Source organism: Bos javanicus, chromosome 17 (genome assembly GCF_032452875.1).
Source record: "Bos javanicus breed banteng chromosome 17, ARS-OSU_banteng_1.0, whole genome shotgun sequence".
NCBI lineage: Eukaryota > Metazoa > Chordata > Mammalia > Artiodactyla > Bovidae > Bos > Bos javanicus.
In genome coordinates, this window is record NC_083884.1 from 52,643,432 (window position 1) to 52,662,206 (window position 18,775).

Here is an 18,775-nt window from a genome sequence, read left to right on the forward strand (position 1 = left end):
ATTCAACAGGAGGTGTAATCATTTTCTTTCCCAGAATGACTTGCTGCTGCTTTTTCATATACTCACCAATAAAACGGTACTACGGGCTGTGTGGGTGTTCAGTGCAGTACATCAAAGAGAGAACCGAGAGTCCAGAGGTGAAGACACCCAGGGAAGGGAGATCAGGTGCCGGAAAACACTGAGTAACTGTTAAAGGCTCTCAAATCAAATCTACTTCAGTAGCTTTATATTAAATAAGTTTAATAAGTATAAAATAGCCACTGAGATATGAGCTCTTTAAGTAACCCATCAAAATAAATATTGACATCTATTATTTACAGTTATGTAAATTTACGTTTTCTTCTCTTAGACTTCAAGGCTGGTATGTTTTTAGTAAAATGCTCACAAGCGTGAAACCCCTCACATTTGCCGTTTCTGCAACAGCAGCTCCCAACAGCTGCTGAAGTTCTGATGTTCAGTAGAAGGAAGCTTGAGCTGTCTGCCGAGTGGGGGCCAGCTCCCCGCATTCCGCACTCCTGTGCGTTTCACCTGAGGGGCGGGAATCAGCAGTCATCTTCCAAATCTGAGATCTCCAAATCTGCTTTGTTCGTTGATCTTTTGCCACTTGTCAACAGCCCCTTCTCAAATTCTTCTTCAGTAATTTTGCCTTTTTTAAACTTTTTCAAGAGCCTTGTGTCATTCAGAAGTTCCTCCATGTCTTCATCTTCCATATCAGAACCCTGAGGGCAGAAGAGACCAACAAGCTACTGAATTTCTCAGCAACAGTGTTCTAAGTGAAACCAGCAAAATTTGGGGGTTTTCTTGGCCGCTCTAGGAGGCTTGTGGAATTCTAGTTCCCCAACCAGAGACTGAATCTGGGCCCCTCGGCAGTGAAAGTGCAGAGTCCTAACCGCTGGACTGCCAGAGAAGCCCCAAACCAGCACTTTTTAATCAATCGGGAACTACATGCTCTTAGATCAGCTTTCACGAACAGCACATTCCCCAACCCAAGCCACCTAGAAAGAACAAAAATCTAAGAGTCTATGCAGTTCCTATTAGAAGGCACTATACACTACACTTCTATGAGATTTGTTCAGTATTCTAAGTATTTAATTTTAAAAATTGCCAGTTTTACCTCTTCCCTTTTCCTTTTTTCAGTCAGTTTCTTCTTCTTTTCCTTTTTGGCCTTCTGCTTTGACCAAGCTTTATTTTTTATGAATTTTCTTCTCCCATCATTTTCTGTTTTCTCTTTTCTTTGCTGCTCCAATAATTGCTTCTGCCTCTGCTTTTCTCTGATTTTGTCTTTAAATGGAATGGTGTCTGTGTTGACATCCACAGGCACGAAATCTGGAAACTGCTTTCCTCTCAGCTCTGGCATCTTGGGCATCCTCAGCAGGGCAAAACCTCGAGCAAGACTAGCAAAATCAAGGTCTGATTAAACCAAAACATCAAGAGTTAGCACACCCGAAACAGGACTGTAAGCATCAATCAACAGAATATTCATAGCAATGGAATTTTTTTCTATGTGATCCAGTGGACTCATTTTAATTAGAATTAATTACATTTTTACTAAAAGAATACTCAGCAGGCAGTACCTAGTCAAACCCAAGGAGGACTTTTATTTTTATTTTTGGGGAGGCTATGCCACACAGCATGCAGGATCTTAGTTCCCTGACCAGGGCTCGAACCCCTACCCCCTGCAATGGAAGCTCAGAATCCAGGCCAGGTAAGTCTCAGAAAGACTTTTTTTTAAATGCTTGGAAAACATTAACCCTGACATGGACCTAAGACAAAGCAGTTTCATATTTGTGCTCAACACAGGTGCTCAGCTGCTAAGTGGTATCCAACTCTATGACTCCACGGACTGTAGCCCACCAGGCTCCTCTGTCCATGTGATTCTCCAGGCAAGAATACTGGAGTAGGTTGCAATTTCCTCACCCAGGGGATCTTCCCAACCCAGCGATCCAGCCCACGTCTCTCATGTCTCCAGCACTGGCAGGCAGGTTCTTTACCACCAGCGCCACCTGGAAAGCCCTTCATATTTGTAATACTTGTGCTATTGCTATTGCTAAGTCGCTTCAGTCGTGTCTGACTCTGTGCAACCCCATAGACAGCAGCCCACCAGGCTCCCCCGTCCCTGGGATTCTCCAGGCAAGAACACTGGAGTGGGTTGCCATTTCCTTCTCCAACGCATGAAAGTGAAAAGTGAAAGTGAAGTCGCTGAGTCGCGCCCGACCCTCAGCGACCCCATGGACTGCAGCCTACCAGGCTCCTCCATCCATGGGACCTTCCAGGCAAGAGTACTGGAGTGGGGTGCCATTGCCGTAATACTTGTAAAAACCGTCAAATGTTTCAGATGGTGAGCAGATCAAACTTACCCTTTAATCTGAAGATGAGGTTGCACTCGTGCTTGGCATAAGCCTGGACGTATGACACAAAAGCTTTCATGCCCTTCTCAAACACAGCTCTGTCACCCAGGGCCATGGCCTTGAGCTTTGGAAGGAGGTCGGCTGTGTTCTTCTGGAGTTTCATCTCCTGCAGGGGGCACTGCACAGGGACCACATTGTCACTTCTGGCTGGGACCACCTCTCCTAAGGCTACCCCAACAGAGCCAGTGCCAGTAAAATCAAAGGCAAAACCACTCATTTTAATCTTATCCAGTGGAGGCTTTGAAGCCCAAATCCAACCCAAGTATTTTACTTGGTCCAGAAAGTATTTTAAATTTTTTAAAGCAAAGTTTAAAATCAGATTTTACGTAACAATCCTGATTTCTGGTTGGAAAACATGGTAACATAGGTCTGTGTTCCTGAGTAATGACGCTCAGCTGGGGCCAGCAATGGACCCCGGAGCCTCTCCACAGCCTTTTATAAAGCTGTAGACAGGTTTCCGCACTGACACCACCAGCCCAGCCCCTAATCTAATTCTGGACCACTTTCTGGAAAAGAACTTTTCCAACTACCCTGGCTTTGGGAATTCCACAGAAAAAAAGACAGCTTACTTTTTGGTTAATTGCAAGGAAGCTGATGTACGACTCTTCCATGGGAAGGAGAAACACGAGCGCACTGCCGCCGTGGCCAATGCGGGCTGTGCGGCCACAGCGATGCACGAAGGCACTGGAACAACACGGGGCGGGGACACTCACCACCTGACAGCTCAGCAGAGCACTGGCCTGTGGCCACGCAGCTGATGCGCCTAAAGTGACACCAGGAGCCGCCCGACTCCACGCCTCATCCCAACCCTGCCACTTACTAGTTAGAGAAGAGCTGGTGATTAAATACACACACTGCAGACCAGAGAGCAATCTCTTAGACATTTAATGTCAACTATAAAACCTGTAAATGTATGCCCATCTGATGATACAGGTAGGAAGACGTGGTCCCAGCGGAAAATTTGGGAAACAATGAAAAGTAATATAAAAGAGAAAATGTAAGTGATTTTTGAGTCTGACCCCTAACTCCACCCAGAATTAACAAGTATTGCTTAAGAGTTCATATTTACAGGCATTTTCCTATGTTTGGAGGCATTTCCTAGAAATATATGCTTGCTCTCAGAATAACTGAAATCTCCATATGTAGTATATATATTGTTTTCCTTTAAACACTCTATTCATGTGCATTTCTGCAAGAACTTTAAAAAGTATCTGAAAATACAATACAGCATCACTACTAACCTACCGGTGATAATGCAGCAGTTCCCCGACTTTTGCTATTTCATAACGTTTTGACAACCATCATCTTTACCTTCCTCACGATTCCTATTTCATTAAGACTAGATTCCTAGACAGAGCAAGGAACGTTCTCTGTACCTGGCATTACTGGGAGGATCATACTGCAAAACCCAGTTTACTTCAGGAATATCTATTCCTCGGGCCATCACATCAGTGCACACTAAAATCCCACTAGAAAATAAGAAAACAACAGCTGAGTAGGGAGACCACCATTTCCCCACCATCAAGCAGTTGTTACTAATTTGAAGATGACAGTAAAAACAGATTGCAGAATCTCACGGAAGCAAGTATATAGTAATAACATTTTGATTTTTCCTCTTCCCAAGAATCTCTAGGACTTCACAAGTTCTCAGTGAAATTTGTAAAGAGATGGGGAGATAATGAAAAGATGAATGAAAAATAATGAAAAGATTTTTTAACTAGCATATTTCGACTGGGGAAGAAAAAAACTCAAAAACACTGTATTTGGTCTAATCCTTTGCAGCCATTTAAAAAAAAAAATGAAATTTTCCCTCTCATACTGAGGTGTAATCATCAAGTCTATCATTTTGCCTAAAAGATTGTTTTTAATATAGCCAGAATGTTTGGTGGTCAAGAAAAACAGAAAAGTATTATTTCTATGCACAAAGTCAAGTTACAGTGTCCAGAGACACAGCTTTCCTATAGTGTAGTCAACCTGGAAACTTCAATGGGTTTCTCCCATCCTGGGCCGGATAGTGGGGAATCCAAGAATGAACATAACACACAGGTTCCCGTTCTCATGGAGCTTACAATTGAGCAGGGAAGTTGACAAAGAAGGCAGTCAGTGCAGCCAAGTGTAATGGGCTCAGGACAGAGGGTGGGGGGAGAAGACATGATAACCAGGTTATAGAGGAAGAGGGTTCCAACACACAAGAAGGTCTAGAGGCAGAGCAACCTGCAGAAGAGCAGAGAGGCTGGAGATCTGCCATCTCCAGGGAAGCCAACCCACCTCTGCAATTTGCGGAACTCCATGAAGATCTTATTTCGCTTGTATTTCATCTTTCCGTGAATGCACATTATCTTCACACCCTTCACCAGGGTCTCCAGAGCCTTTCCGTAGTATTCCACACAGGCGCAGGTGCTAGGAGAGGAGACAGGAGGTTTGATCCCTGGTCGGAGAACTAAGATTCCACATGCTGTGGGGCAACTGAGCCCTCACGCCACAATAAGAGAACCCTGCCCACCACAACTAGAGAAAGGCCATGTGTTGCAACAAAGACCCAACACAGCCAAAATAAAAAATTTTTAAAGATCTGTGCCAAGTGACCGCTGCCGGATTCCCCACCATTTTCCACAAGTCACATAATATATAAGGATGCAGTTTTACACACGAAGGGCCACAACCCACAGATCCTGAAAGTAATCTAGTGGGTCCTAAAATCAATTAGTGAGTCTGGACCAGCATTTTTTAAAAATCAGAGCAGAACAGAAAAGAAAGCATCAGAATGCCTCCCACCTAGCCGAGTGCAGTCCTGTGAAATCTTTGTTTCAGCTGCGTGTGTGTGTGTGAGAGAGAGAGAGAGAGAATCAGGTTGTATTTCTATGGGTCAATATAGTTACTGCATTTTATTGGTGAAATGATGGGTGGAAAAGAAACATGAAATTCTTTGGGTATGCCGAAGAACACCACTGTAGGTATATATGGAGGAAAGAACAGCCCAAGAATGCACGCACTCTGACAACAGGACATACCCCAGCGTGGCAGACACTAGGCTGGCTGATTAAACAGCATCCCAACCACTTCCTCCCTCACCTCCCCGCTACTGCAGAGGCTGGGACAGCTGCCCACTCATTATCCACCTCTCACAGTGAGGGGCGGCCAGGTGACCCATCTTTGGCCCATGCAATGAAAGCAGAAGTCAGCCAGGGTCAGTGGCAGGTGTTGTCTGGGAAAGCCTTTCCTTTTCTGATTAAGAATCAAATATAGCAAGTACTGCCCTTCCCCCTGCCTTTCCTCTTTTATCTGCTTCCAGTGAAGATGTGACAGGGGTTGTCACAGTGGTCATCTCAAAACTAGAGCTGACCTACAGGAAGGAAAGGCCAAGACACAGAAACACTGGCCTTGATGTTGCTGAAACAGAAACCAATGTTAGGAACTGCCTACCTCTGGACTTCTTTTTACAGGAGAAAAATAAACCCCTCCTGCTTGAGCTGCAGAAGTTGGGTTTTCAGTCACTTGCAGTTAAACACACTTCTAACAGAGGACCAACCTAAAAGGAATTCCAAAACTGAAGGCTGCACGCTCATGCACATTCCAGGTGTAGTTGAACCCCAGAAGGATTACCTGAAGAAGACCAGATGTTTCTCCTGCTTATGATTTCGAAGAAAATGTACCAGTTGATTAAATTTCTCATCTGCCTTACAGACCTGCAAAATAAAAAGGAAAACCGATCAAGACAATTTGCTGACAATAAAAACAACCCCACAACTATTTTCAGTTTGGGCCTTAAATTTTAAGGACTCTAACTGCCTCCATGAAGAGGAAGACTTTCACCAGGATGTTACTCAGTCCACTGAGCTCAGAATTAACATCAGCCCCTGCTGCTGTCACATATTAAATCACATAATCATGTAACTGAGGATAGCAAGTCACTCAGTGCAGTAAGTACCTCCCAAACCCCAACATGCCAACAGCACCATGCTGGCCGTAACACCACCCCCAGGGGAGGGCTTTACAATACAGGTCCTCAGATACAGCCTAAAGACCACAGATCGCAGCTCTGGAATGGGACCCAAGGGTCAGTATTATTTAACAGCACCCATGAGATTCTCAGGCATGGCCATGTTCAGAAATCACTGCTCTGAGGTTAACAAAGATTTCCAGAATGGACTGCACAGAATTACTTCACAGACCTCCATGGAGACAGACTGGAGCTCCTTTCAGGCTCCCAAATTAAATACATGTAAATCCACTTGAATGCATTCCCCCTATTTTTATTAATACTAAAACCAAATCCTCAATTTGGAATTTCTTTCTCACACACTCAGACATTTCTAAATGCAGTTGCTTAAATGAATGCAAAAGAGCAGAATGCAACAGCAGCCACAGTGGGTTCCAAAGCTAATCTATTAGTACGTACTACATACTAAGCACTGGCCTAAAACCTTCATGTGTTTTAATAAACCAACCCTCACAGCAACCCTATGAAGTGGGTGCTCCCTGAGCCCCCATTTCACTGGTGATGAACTGTAAGTCTACCTGGTTCGGTTAGGAAGGGACAAAGCGGAGCTGCGCACCTGGGTGGCCTTGCCCTTGCGCCCCTGCTCTTAACCACCTCACCGTCCACGGCCTCCTCTCTCCCTTAGGAAGAGCCGGCCACCCAACTTTACCAGCCTGGCCGCAAGCGGAAACAGCAGCACCAAGTATAACACCCCCAGTCTGATTTCAAAAACATCCTCCCGACAGCTGCACCAGAGGCATTTTCTGATTTGCAAACTCTTCTGCCTTGACCCGCCTACCCCCAGACCCTCCAAGAACTGACACCAAGAACGGCAACCTCATTGCCCTTACAGTCCCCAGCACTAGGGACACTGGTTTGGAAACGGCCCACTTTCTCTGCAAACACGTCACCGTGCTCAGGAGCTAGGGAGCCCCTCTCGGCCAAAAGAAAAACCCTGTTCCCTGGCTGACAATATAGATGTGCCCTGTCAAGCAGGGACACTGGCCTGGCCACCCTGGCTGACCATCCTCTCTAGATGCCTCCTGGCTTGAGCCAGTGACCAGAGAGGACAGAAGGAGGGGACTCACTACTAACAATCACATTCCGAAAAGCCCTCCCGATGCCTGGTGAGGAAGGGCAGCAGCAGCTATGATTTACTGCTGCAAATTGAAAGAAAGTGAAAGTGAAGTTGCTCAGTCGTGTCTGACTCTTTGCGACCCCATGGACTGCAGCCTGCCGGGCTCCTCCATCCATGAGATTTTCCAGGAAAGAGCACTGGAGTGGGTTGCCATTTCCTTCTCCAGGGGATCTTCCCAACCCAGGGATTAAACCTGGGTCTCCCACATTGCAGGCAGATGCTTTACCATCTGAGCCACCAGGGAAGCTAAACTGAGCAACTCCCAGCTGCAAAATGAACACACCAAACATTTAGGTTCCAGAGCAGAACAGTCACCCAAAAAGGCTCCTTCAGAGAGTCCATCATTAGGTTTTGTGTTTGAGCTGCTCGTCGGGCTGTGCCCTTCTCTAACTCAGGCTCATACTGACGGGCCGGGAACCCAGTGTGTCCCACGCCTGTACCCAGCACACGCTATGCACATGTCAAAAAGTTTGATCACTTGGGGGTAGGAGGCCCAAGGACACCATCCCTGGAGAGTATGCTTAAAACACAGTTATGCCCATGTTAACTTACTTATTCATTTACTTGCTGAATGACAAGTATCATCACATATACCACATATCCCAGCCCTGCCCCAAGTACTGCACTTCCAAATGTGCCTCAGGGTATCATTTTACAGACTTAGTTACCTAGAAAACTGAAAGCTAATCCATAGAGCACTCATCATTATTAATTTTTGCTTGCTTTTTGTTTTAACTGCTAAGAGTTAACATATATTAGTGGGAACATGGTGTATCATATTATAAAACATACAGACAGTGAAAGTTAAGAAAAAAGTACTTGAAAATCATTTTTCAAATAAGTAAAAACTTACTTACTTGAAAATCTAATAAGCTGTTCAAACAATTCTTATTGCTGATCATTTCAAAGGAAAAATGGAACTAAGCTTATTGAAAGTAGTACGAGTCAAAAAAACTGGTAATTTTTTCAGTAAACTGCTTTGACTAACAATACTGGTTCTACTTTTTTCCAGCTTTACTGAGGTACAACTGGCAAATAAAAACTGTATATATTTAAGCACATTTATATAGTAAAAATACATACATGTAGTAATATATGTTTAAGGTGTACGATGTGATGACTTAACATACATACACACAGTGAAATGACTGTCATAATCAAGTTAATACACCTATCACTTCACTTCATCTTTTCAGTTTTTTGTGAGAACACTTCAGAACCATCGTTGGCAAATTTCAATCTCAGGTAAACAACACTGTGAACCGCAGCCCTCATCGTCACTGGCCGGCAGGGGTCAGTGCGGACACCCGGCGCTCACCATGTAGTGGTTCTCCAGGCGGGAAGGGGTCTTCTGGGTGCTGCTGGCCGCCACGCCCTTCTCCTTCACCGAGATGCGCACGGGGTTCCGCAGGCCGGCTCTCACCAGGTTCTCCACCTCCTGGGTCTGAGTGGCCGAGAAAAGGCCCGTTCTCCTCTGCTTCGGCAAAAACTCCAGGATGGTGTTTATGCTAAAAACAGAAGGGCTCATCTTAACCCCTTACTTGTCAGCATAAGGAACAAAGGGTGTTTTATGATACTAAACAGGTATTTTAGAAGACTGGAAACCATAACAATATTTACAGTAGCTATTACTGGGAGATGAGATTATGGGTGATCTTTATTTCTTTTTTATACTCTTATTTTCCCAACGTTTCTTCAATATAAACATATAAGTGAACTCTTATAATGGGGGGACAATTAAAAGAATGAAATTAAAACAAAACTTTTTGAGACTAAAAACTATCGAGCTGCACACTATTTAATTGAGCAAACTGTGTAACATGAATTGGATCCCAATAAAGCTATTTAATTCTTTAAAACACATAAAAACTTTTAAAGAGCCATGAAGGAAAATGCATCAAAGAACAACTGAAATTTAAACAGTGTGGGAGAATTTGATGGATCAAACAACCTAATGAAATTCCAGTGCAGCTAACAGATATAGTCACCAAGTGATAAAGGAATTCCACCTTGGGGTCCTTTCCACCCTGTGTCACCCAACACCCATTAAGTCCAAACTTCAGTACCTTGTCTCGAAACCCATGTCCAGAAGCCTGTCTGCTTCATCCAATACCAGGACCTCCAGGGACCTCACGCAGCTGGCCAGATCGAGGCCCTCAGCCTTCCTTCGGAACATGTCCTCCAGGCGGCCTGGGGTTGCCACGATGATGTTCCCACTAGGAAAAGAAAGTTAACATTTATTGCACTCAGTGAATCTCAGGGACCTTTGTGATTCCAAACACAATTGCTGTATCCCCCTGTGCATGAGGGCTCAGTCATGTCCCACTCTTTTACGACCCCATGAACTATAGCCCACCAGGCTCCTCTGTCCATGGGATTTCCCAGGCAAGAATACTGTAGTGGGTTGCCATTCCCTTCTCCAGGGGATCTTCCCCATCCAGGGATCGAACCCCAGTCTCCTGCATCTCCTGCATTGGCAGGTGGATTCTTTAACACTGCCTCACCTGGGAAGCCCTATCCCTCCAAAAATGTCATCTAAAATCCCACAGACGAGAAGGGAGACCACCAGAGTGGGAGGAGAAGGCTGCGCCATGAGGGGACAGGTCTGACTTACAGGCTGAGATTGAGGGCTGTTGCTGCTAAGTCACTTCAGTTGTGTCCGACTCTGTGCGACCCCATAGATGGCAGCCCACAAGGCTTCTCCATCCCTGGGACTCTCCAGGCAAGAACACTGGAGTGGGTTGCCATTTCCTTCCCCAATGCATGAAAGTGAAAAGTGAAAGTGAAGTCGCTCAGTCATGTCTGACTCTTAGTGACCCCATGGACTGCAGCCTACCAGGCTCCTCCATCCATGGGGTTTTCCAGGCAAGAGTACTGGAGTGGGGTGCCATTGCCTTCTCCGGAGATTGAGGGCAGGGCTCAGCAAACACCATTCGGCCAAATCTGGCCTCCACTGTTTCTGTGACTCTGCATCCTCCTTCATTCATGGGTTGCCTCTGGAGGCTCTCACACACTAACAGCAGAGGGGAGCTGTAATGACCCCGACTGTGTGATTGACGAAGCTAAAATAATTACTATCCGGGCCTTTACTGAAAGGACCCTGGCTTTATTCGACTGCTTTAGGCCCCAGGTCACTCACCTATAAAATGTGAATGTCAACAGAACTAGAGACAATTTTATGTAAAGATCACAAACTGGCAGACTTAGGGCCAAATGCGGCCTCCCCACAGACTGGGTCCCTGCAGGAAAGTTATTATTATTTTTTTAATGTGAATTACACGAAAAAGTTAAAAAAAAATCTGGACTACAAAAAATTAAAAACCTGGCAATACAGAGTCCTGCAGCAACATGTCAGCTGGAGATGAGTATTCGGGCATAAACTAGCCAGTTTCTCCCAATCCCCACCCAGCCCTACTTCAGATGTTTATATTTTCCTCTGACTCCTGTAGGAACTCAAGTCTGTTCCCCGCCACTGCAAGGCATCTCCCATTGTAGCTGGACACAGCGAGCGCTCAAGAAAAGGAGTTTTCTTTATCAAGAATTCACTGACAATCTGGGCACAAAATCTATTGCTGCTCATTACAAACTATTAGTCATAGTGGGACAATACAATGCCACAGGCTGACTGCCATCGTGTATTCAAACATTTATTCTAAATGTTTAGTAAACACTTGCTGTATGCTCCGCTCCTTGTTAGGCCCTGAAGGTAAAATGCTGCGAGACTAACACCACCCTGACTTTCATGAGCCGCCTGGGGATGCAAAGGAGCCGGGCACGTACAATACCTGGGAGAAAGCCAGCTCAAGCAGGGCAGACTGGGAGAGCGCGGCAGCACAGGGTGCCCACACCAATATCAGGACCCATCCTAAGGGCCAGCCACTGAAGCGCTTTCAGTGAGGGACACGACCTGACTGGCACTCTGGCTATGTGGAGAGTGGATAACCAGGGGCTAACAGTAGAGACATAGAGCAGAGGGACTTCCCTGGGGGTCCTTGGTTAAGAATCCACTGTGCAATCCAGGGAACATGGGTTCGATTCCTGGTTGGGGAACTAAGATCCCACATGCCAGCAGGACAACTGAGCCCTCGAACCACAACTAGAGAGCCTGTGTGCTACAACTAAGATCCCAAGCAGCCAAAAATAAATAATAAACAAATTAATTTTTTAAAAAGGTAAAGAAACACACAGGAGAGAAAGAAAGAGCAGTTCCTAGAGTTCAGGGGCGAAACGAGCAGAAGAGGTGGTGATGGAAAAGTTGACCAGTTAAGAGATGTGCTTCAGAGAGAAAATGCCAAGGATCTGGTGACGGTTAACCGAGAGGGGGGATGTGGGGACGGTAAGGAGTCAAGGCTGACTCCCTGACCTCAGGAGGCATACAGGGGAAAGGTGAATAGGAAACACCACATGAGGTACAAGTCTAGGGATGAAAATTCCAAGCTCTTGTTTTAGAGGTTTCCGTAAAAGCTGTGAGATGCCAGTCAGATGCCAGGGAGACAAGTGGATTATCTGGGGCTCAAGGCGAGGTCAGGGACCACCTCGGGAGAGACAAGACCATTAACCAGTGAGCAAAATGGGAGGTTGGCAGGAAGAAAAAACTTTTTATAGGGAGGAGGGTGACTGAAGGGGGCATTTCCAGTTAGGTCTTGATCATGCATCAAGTTTAATGTCAAGAGCAAGCAAAGCAGCAAGGCAACTCACCCAAGCTCCTTAAATCTGGCGACATCTTCTCCAGGATTCCTGCCTCCAATCCAGAGAATCTGGCTGAAATGAGAGAAGGGTCTCTGAGGTCAGGAGGAATTGCAGCCCATGGCTGAAAGTTTGGGACTCTGCCCCCAACTTACCTAAACTGTGGGAAGGGCTTCGTGAAATGAGACAGGACCTCCTCTATCTGAATAGCCAGCTCTCGCGTGGGTGTGATGATTATGGCGCCCACCTAACCACGTGGCAGGAAGGGACATGATTAGCAGAGCCTGCAGCTTACAGAGCTGAAACTCCACAACCGGCACCCTCCACCTCACGGAGGAAGGTTTCCAGAGAAACAGTACTTCCTCGGCTTTTCCAGCAGTGCGTGGCCATAGTGCGTATCAACTAGAGTTGAATCTTGAATGAAGGGCGTGGCGGAGGGTGGTTAGGGGCATCAACTCTTTGCACAGTCGAAAAAGTACTTGTGTTCAGTCGTGTCCAACTCTTTTGTGACCCCATGGACAGGAGCCCATCAGGCTCCTCGGTCCATCGGATTTTCCAGGCAAGAATACTGGAGTGGGTTGCCATTTCCTCCTCCAGGGGATCTTCCTGACCCCAGGACTGAACCTGAACATCCTGCATCTTCTACATTGGCAGGCAGATCCTTTACCACTGTCACCTGGGAAGCACAGTTGAAAATCCACCTGTAATTTAAAGTCGGCCCTCCATGTAACAGGGTATAACTGGTTTGATTCCTCTGTAACCCCATTCCACATGGAGGGATTAAACTACCAGTTGGCAGAGACCTATAGTTATTCACTGCTGATAAAACCTGCACTTAAGTGGACCCGCACCACTCAAACCCGTTGTTCAAGGGTCAGCTGTAGTCTGAATTAGAGTCAGTTCTCTACAAAGCAGCTAGACACCACGGTTACAAATATTGGACCATGCCTCCCAGGGAAGTGGGGTTAGGTTCCTGCGAGCCTCTGGTCATGTTTTTGTCAACCTAACAGTACATAAGCTTGTTTTACACACATGTCTGTTTAAAGACACCTTACTTTGTAAGTCAAGTATACTTCAATTAATTAAAGGTGTCTCATTGAATATACATTGTTGATTCATTAATGCTGACCTCAAAGCCACAGCACTATCATGCATGCCTGAATGATGCTTATGTAACATGTATTTTCTCCGTAAGGTTCATCACAGCCTCCTTACACTCAGGAATGCTCAGCAGTGCTTCGGCACTACGTTTGGGGGTCATTTTAAGCAGTGAAGTCACCACATACACACACACACGAAAAGACATCACAGCAGTACGTAGACCAGGAAAAGGACCCGTGTTTACAGTCTGAGAGCAGGAACGAGAAGGCAGCTGGGAACGTGCCATCAGTGTCGCTGCCCCAAGCAAGGCCACGCATGAGCACGGAAGCATTGTGACTGCTGCCCGGGGAGCTACAGATACGTGCTAAGGAGCAGCCAAATTCATAAACACAGGATCTGCAAGTCATTAGCACACACTGTACTTTTCTTCTTTTTTCAAGCTTTTGACTAGCTTTTTCCTCAACTGTGAACTCTCTGATGACTAGGGGAAAATAAAGCGCTTGGTCTCCTCACCTGACTCTTCTTTAACTTCTCTTCCCTCCTCAGGAGAATTTCCACGATGGGGATGACGAAAGCGAGGGTTTTGCCACTACCTGTGACCTGAAAGGGGAGGAAGCTATGGTGCTTTTCCTCCAAGTTCGTTCTGGAGGGCAAACGGGAGGACAGGCTAAACTGCCATAACGTACTCACCGCTTCTGCAGCAACGTCTTTGTTTTTCATGAACAGAGGGATAGTTGCGGACTGAAAAGAGAGACAGCAAATTACCAGTTATGGGATGCCGTGACACCACAGACGAGGCCCAAAGCCCAAGGAACACAGCACTGGCCTTGGTCACACTGGATCCCACCGCAAAGTGGATTCTGATCAGTCACCACCAGGGACCTCAGTGTGGTAAGGTCACAGGTAACATGGCGTGGTGTCTACACAGATGGCGTGTGGGGGAAGCGAGTCGAGCTGGGAGTTGGGAGTCCTGAGTTCTAGCCCTGCCTCACCTACTCTTCCTTTCTAGACCAGGAAGGGGCTAAAGACAGTGGTTTTAAGGTTCCTTCCTGTCCTCATAGCACAAAATAACAACTCAAATGGGCTCTTTCATTATAAACACCACCGAGAACCCACAGGTTTACCAGGGGCCTGGCCCTTTGATTGCAGCAACGAGCAGCTGAACCTGAAGAACACTCAGATCTTGGCTTCAAAGATTCCCCCTGCCCACCGCCCAGGATTCCACTCCTGGTCCTCAGAGCCTGAGCTCACCCATTGCAGCACATGCAGGACTTTCCTAACTGCGTCGGCACAAGTAAGTCTCAGGGAACATGTGGCAGTTATCGTAAGATAACTGTAGAGGCTGTAAGTAGTCAGAACGGGGCAGGGGAAGCAGGAGGTGGTTTGTTTCTAGCACCCAGTAAGTAGAGCCCAGAGATGCTGTTAAACAGCCCACAATACCCAGAGCCATTTCATATAACAAAGAATTATCCAGTCCAAAATATCAAGAGCGCAGAGACTGAGAACTCTGCTATGGACCACTGCTGCCCAACAGAAACAAATATGGTAAGAGATCAGACTCGTGGTTGCCAAGGAAAAGTGGGGGAGGGAGGGGACGGACTGGGAATTTGGGATTGATAGATGCAACCTATCACATTTAAAAATGGAGAAACAACAAGGTCCTACTGTATGGCACAGGGAACTATATCCAATCTCCTGGGATAAAACATAATGGAAAAGAATGTTTAAAAAAGAATGTATCTATGTATAAAACTGAGTCACTTTGCTATATAGCAGAGATTGACACAACACTGTAAATCAGTTATAAAAAAAAAAAGAAATATAATGTAAGCCACATACTCATCTAGTAGCCACATTAAGAAAAGTAAAAAGAGGGACTCCCCTGGTGGTCCAGTGGTTAAAATTCGCCTTGCAATGCAGGGGCCTGGGTTTGATTCCTGGTCAGGGAACTAAGATTCCACATGCTGTGGAGCAACTAAGCCTGCACACCACAGCTACTGAAGCCCACACAGTATGGAGTCTGTGCGCCACAACTAGAGAGTCTGTGCCCACAATGAAGGATCCTGCATAATGCAACTAAGAGCTGATGCAGCCAAATGAATAAATAAATAAATAAATATATATATTTTAAGCAAAAATAGACAAAATGAATTTTTATTTATATTTTATTTAACCTAATATCATCCAAAATCGGAGAAGGCAATGGCACCCTACTCCAGTACCCTTGCCTGGAAAATCCCATGGATGGAGGAGCCTGGAAGGCTGCAGTCCATGGGGTCGCTGAGGGTCAGACACAACTGAGCGACTTCACTTTCACTTTCATGCATTGGAGAAAGAAATGGCAACCCACTCCAGTGTTCTTGCCTGGAGAATCCCAGGGACGGGGAGCCTGGTGGGCTGCCGTCTATGGGGTCACACAGAGTCGGACACGACTGAAGTGACTTAGTAGCAGCAGTAGCAGCAGCATCCAAAATATTGTCGGCTTGATGTGTAAGCGATATTTTTTAAATGAATGAGACGTTTTTCATTTGTCTTTCATGCTAAGTCCTCAAAATCCATTACAGATTTTTATATTTAAAGTGCATCTCAATTTGGACTCACCATGTTTCAAGTGTTCTTAATAGTCATATGTGAGTGGCAACCATAGTGGACAGCACTTAGACCACAGACTCTATGGCAAATACTGGGTCCTCTCTGCCCAACAGTCCCAGGGCATGACACACAGCACTGCCTGCTTCCTCCACACCATTCCTGAGGAGCCTATGCACACCTCAACATTTCAAAACAGGACTCTAGATTTTTCCTTTGAAGACTGTTAACCCTGCTAGCTTTCCTCATCTTAGTAAATGATACCACCAATCACCCAGTCACTAAAGACAGAAACCTCACGGTCCCTCTAGATTCCTCTTCCCTGACCCCTACATCTGGTCCCTCAGCAACCCTAAAGCTTTCTCAAAAGCGACTCTTCAATATCCACAACTTCCTCTCCACTCCAAGCCACCATCACCTCTCACTTGACAACGGCCTCCTAGTGGATGGCCTCGCTTCTTCTCTTACTGCCCTAAAGTCCACTCTACACAGCAGTCACAGCCCTTCTCTTCCTGCAGCCTCCCACGTAAGACGGCTTCTCACTACATTCCGAATAAAATACAAGATCCCACAAGTAAGACCCTGCACGGTCAGCACTCGATTTGCTCATGTCTTACACTACTCATATGCCCCAGCCACAAAGGCCTTCTTTCTGTTCCTCCAAGCTCATTCCACTTGTACTGGCATTTCTCTTTGCTGGAATATCCTGCCTCCAGTCATCCCTTGGCCGGCTCCTTCTCATTCAGGTATCAGCTTAATGACACCTCCTCCAAGAGGCCTTCTCTATCTTACCTTCTGCCCTGTACTTTCTTGTCACTGTCTCCTCCACAACACTGATCACCAGCTGAAATTACCTTATTTCTTTACTCCCTCCTCTCTCTTCTGCATTAAAAAGCAAGGGCCATGAGTGAGGACCAACACTGCAAAATCCCCAGAGCCTAAAAGAGTACCTGACACAGTTTGTCCTGGAGAAACTGCTGAATAAATGAGTGAGCTGGACCAAGACACTTCACTTAGCCCACAAAACAAGACAACAGGTTACATTTACTGAGTGTCCGTAACATCGTCTTAGGTAATCCTCACAACAACTCTTAGGTAATACTATTTTCGTCATTTCACACGGAAAGGAAATGAAGCACAGAGAGGTTAAGTCATTTGCTCAAGGTCTCACAGATCTACAGAGGGCAGGGCTAGGATAGGAACCAGGCACTTAGGAGCAGGATTCGAGCCAGGCACTTAAGTCTCAGCACCTAAGAGCGGATGGAGGAGCAGTGTTATGAAAACCCTAGTACAGGCGCGCTGCCACCTGCCGCCTCTGCCTGGCGATCATTAACCAGCTAGGCATCACCCAAGTCGGGGAAGAAGAAAGACGACATGACAAAAAAGTCCCAGCTCTGAGTCTCCCTTTCCCAACCTGCCCCCTTAGCACCGAGAGCCCTCCTCCCCCAGGGCCTATGCCGAGTACCTGCACCGGTGTCATGTACGGAAAACCGAGCTCCCGCAAGACACTCAGCACGTGCGGATGCAGCGGCACCGGTAGCGACTCCCAGGAACCCTCCGTTACGTGCTCCATGGTGCGCTCAGCTACCGAGCTACTACCCGGACGCCTCCCGGGAGCACTTCCTCTTCCGGTCGCCAAGCCAGCCGCCCGGAAACCGCACTCCCTTCGCAAAGATCCGGAAGGCGGGAAAGGCGCCTTTGCAACAGAAGAGTGGAAAGCCGACTTCTGGTGAATAAAAGCGGGCGGCGGGAACCCGGCTGGAGTAGTGCCATTCTTCCAGTGCAACCACCTAGGTTCCGGGCGCCTTTCACACCGAGCAGGCATTTAGGCGGGAGGGATTTTGTCCCGGCTCTCACACTCTCCCCGCCGGTCGGAGGCAGATGGCAGCACAACACCGCGTCCTGGCCAAACGACAGTAGGTCCGGAGGGAGTGGACAGAAATATACCCCAATCCCAGAGCCCTGGATATGCAAAATAGACTGATGGTGCGGATCCACTGCTTGGGACAAAATAAATATTTACTTCTGATGAAGCTAGGTTAGATACCTAAATAAGAACACTGTATCTTATTCCTGTGTTCACTACTGGATTGTTGTATGCACGTGTAAAATTCATTCAGGAAGCTTTTACCGACCAGCTATTACGCGGTGGGCTTCGCCAGTGGCTAGGCTTCCCTAGTGGCTCAGACGGTGAAGTTATCTGCCTGCAGTGCAGGAGACCTGAGTTATATCATGGATCGGGAAGATCCCCTGGAGGAGGGCAGGGCAACCCACTCCAGTCAGGGACTTCCCCGGTGGTCCTGTGGTTAAGAACGCGCCTTTGGGCTTCACTGGTGGGTCAGACGATAAAGAGTCTGCCTGCAATGGGGGAGACCTGGCTTCCATTCCTGGATCGGGAAGCTCCCCTGGAGGAGGAAATGTCAACCCACTCAGGTATTCTTGCCTGGAAAATTCCATGGATGGAGGAGCCTGGGTGGGTTATAGTCCATGGGGTCGCAAAGAGTCGGCCACGACTGTGTTGTGCTTAAGACTGTTATGCTTTGGGCCCGTCTCTTCAGCTTGTCTTGTTCCCTTACATCCGTGAGGACTTTTGAAATGTCACCAGTAATGCCTTCCTTTCCTAATCACTAAAACTTGTCGGGAGCCGTGTTAGGCATTACTGACAAAATGGAGGCACAGCCCCAGACCCCTCTCCTCATTCGGCAGGCACGGCCCGGGATGAAGGAAGGAGTTAGACCTTGTAATTCTGACTTGTCTTTTCCTCTCCTCAGCTGAGTTGACTGAAAAGGAATATTATTGTTCTTGAGAGGAGCATGAGAAGGCACAAAGCCTTCTGCAGCTGTGCTCAGAAAATAATTCAAAGTTAACCACTGA

General features: G+C 46.7%; 1 protein-coding gene across 1 annotated transcript; it reads right to left on the reverse strand.

Annotated features, from left to right (window-relative positions):
* Window positions 1-219: 219 nt before the first annotated feature.
* On the reverse strand, window positions 220-17,538 carry DDX55 (DEAD-box helicase 55). Its single transcript, XM_061384597.1, has 14 exons — window positions 17,367-17,538; window positions 14,003-14,053; window positions 13,826-13,912; window positions 12,367-12,458; window positions 12,224-12,286; window positions 9,592-9,741; window positions 8,844-9,033; window positions 6,012-6,094; window positions 4,677-4,808; window positions 3,785-3,877; window positions 2,978-3,092; window positions 2,358-2,526; window positions 1,115-1,410; window positions 220-719 (listed from the first exon to the last, which is right to left on the reverse strand). The coding sequence occupies exons 1-14, from the start codon at window positions 17,472-17,474 to the stop codon at window positions 543-545; spliced, it is 1,806 nt and encodes a 601-aa protein (XP_061240581.1). The 5' UTR covers window positions 17,475-17,538; the 3' UTR covers window positions 220-542.
* Between the last annotated feature and the right edge of the window lie 1,237 nt (window positions 17,539-18,775).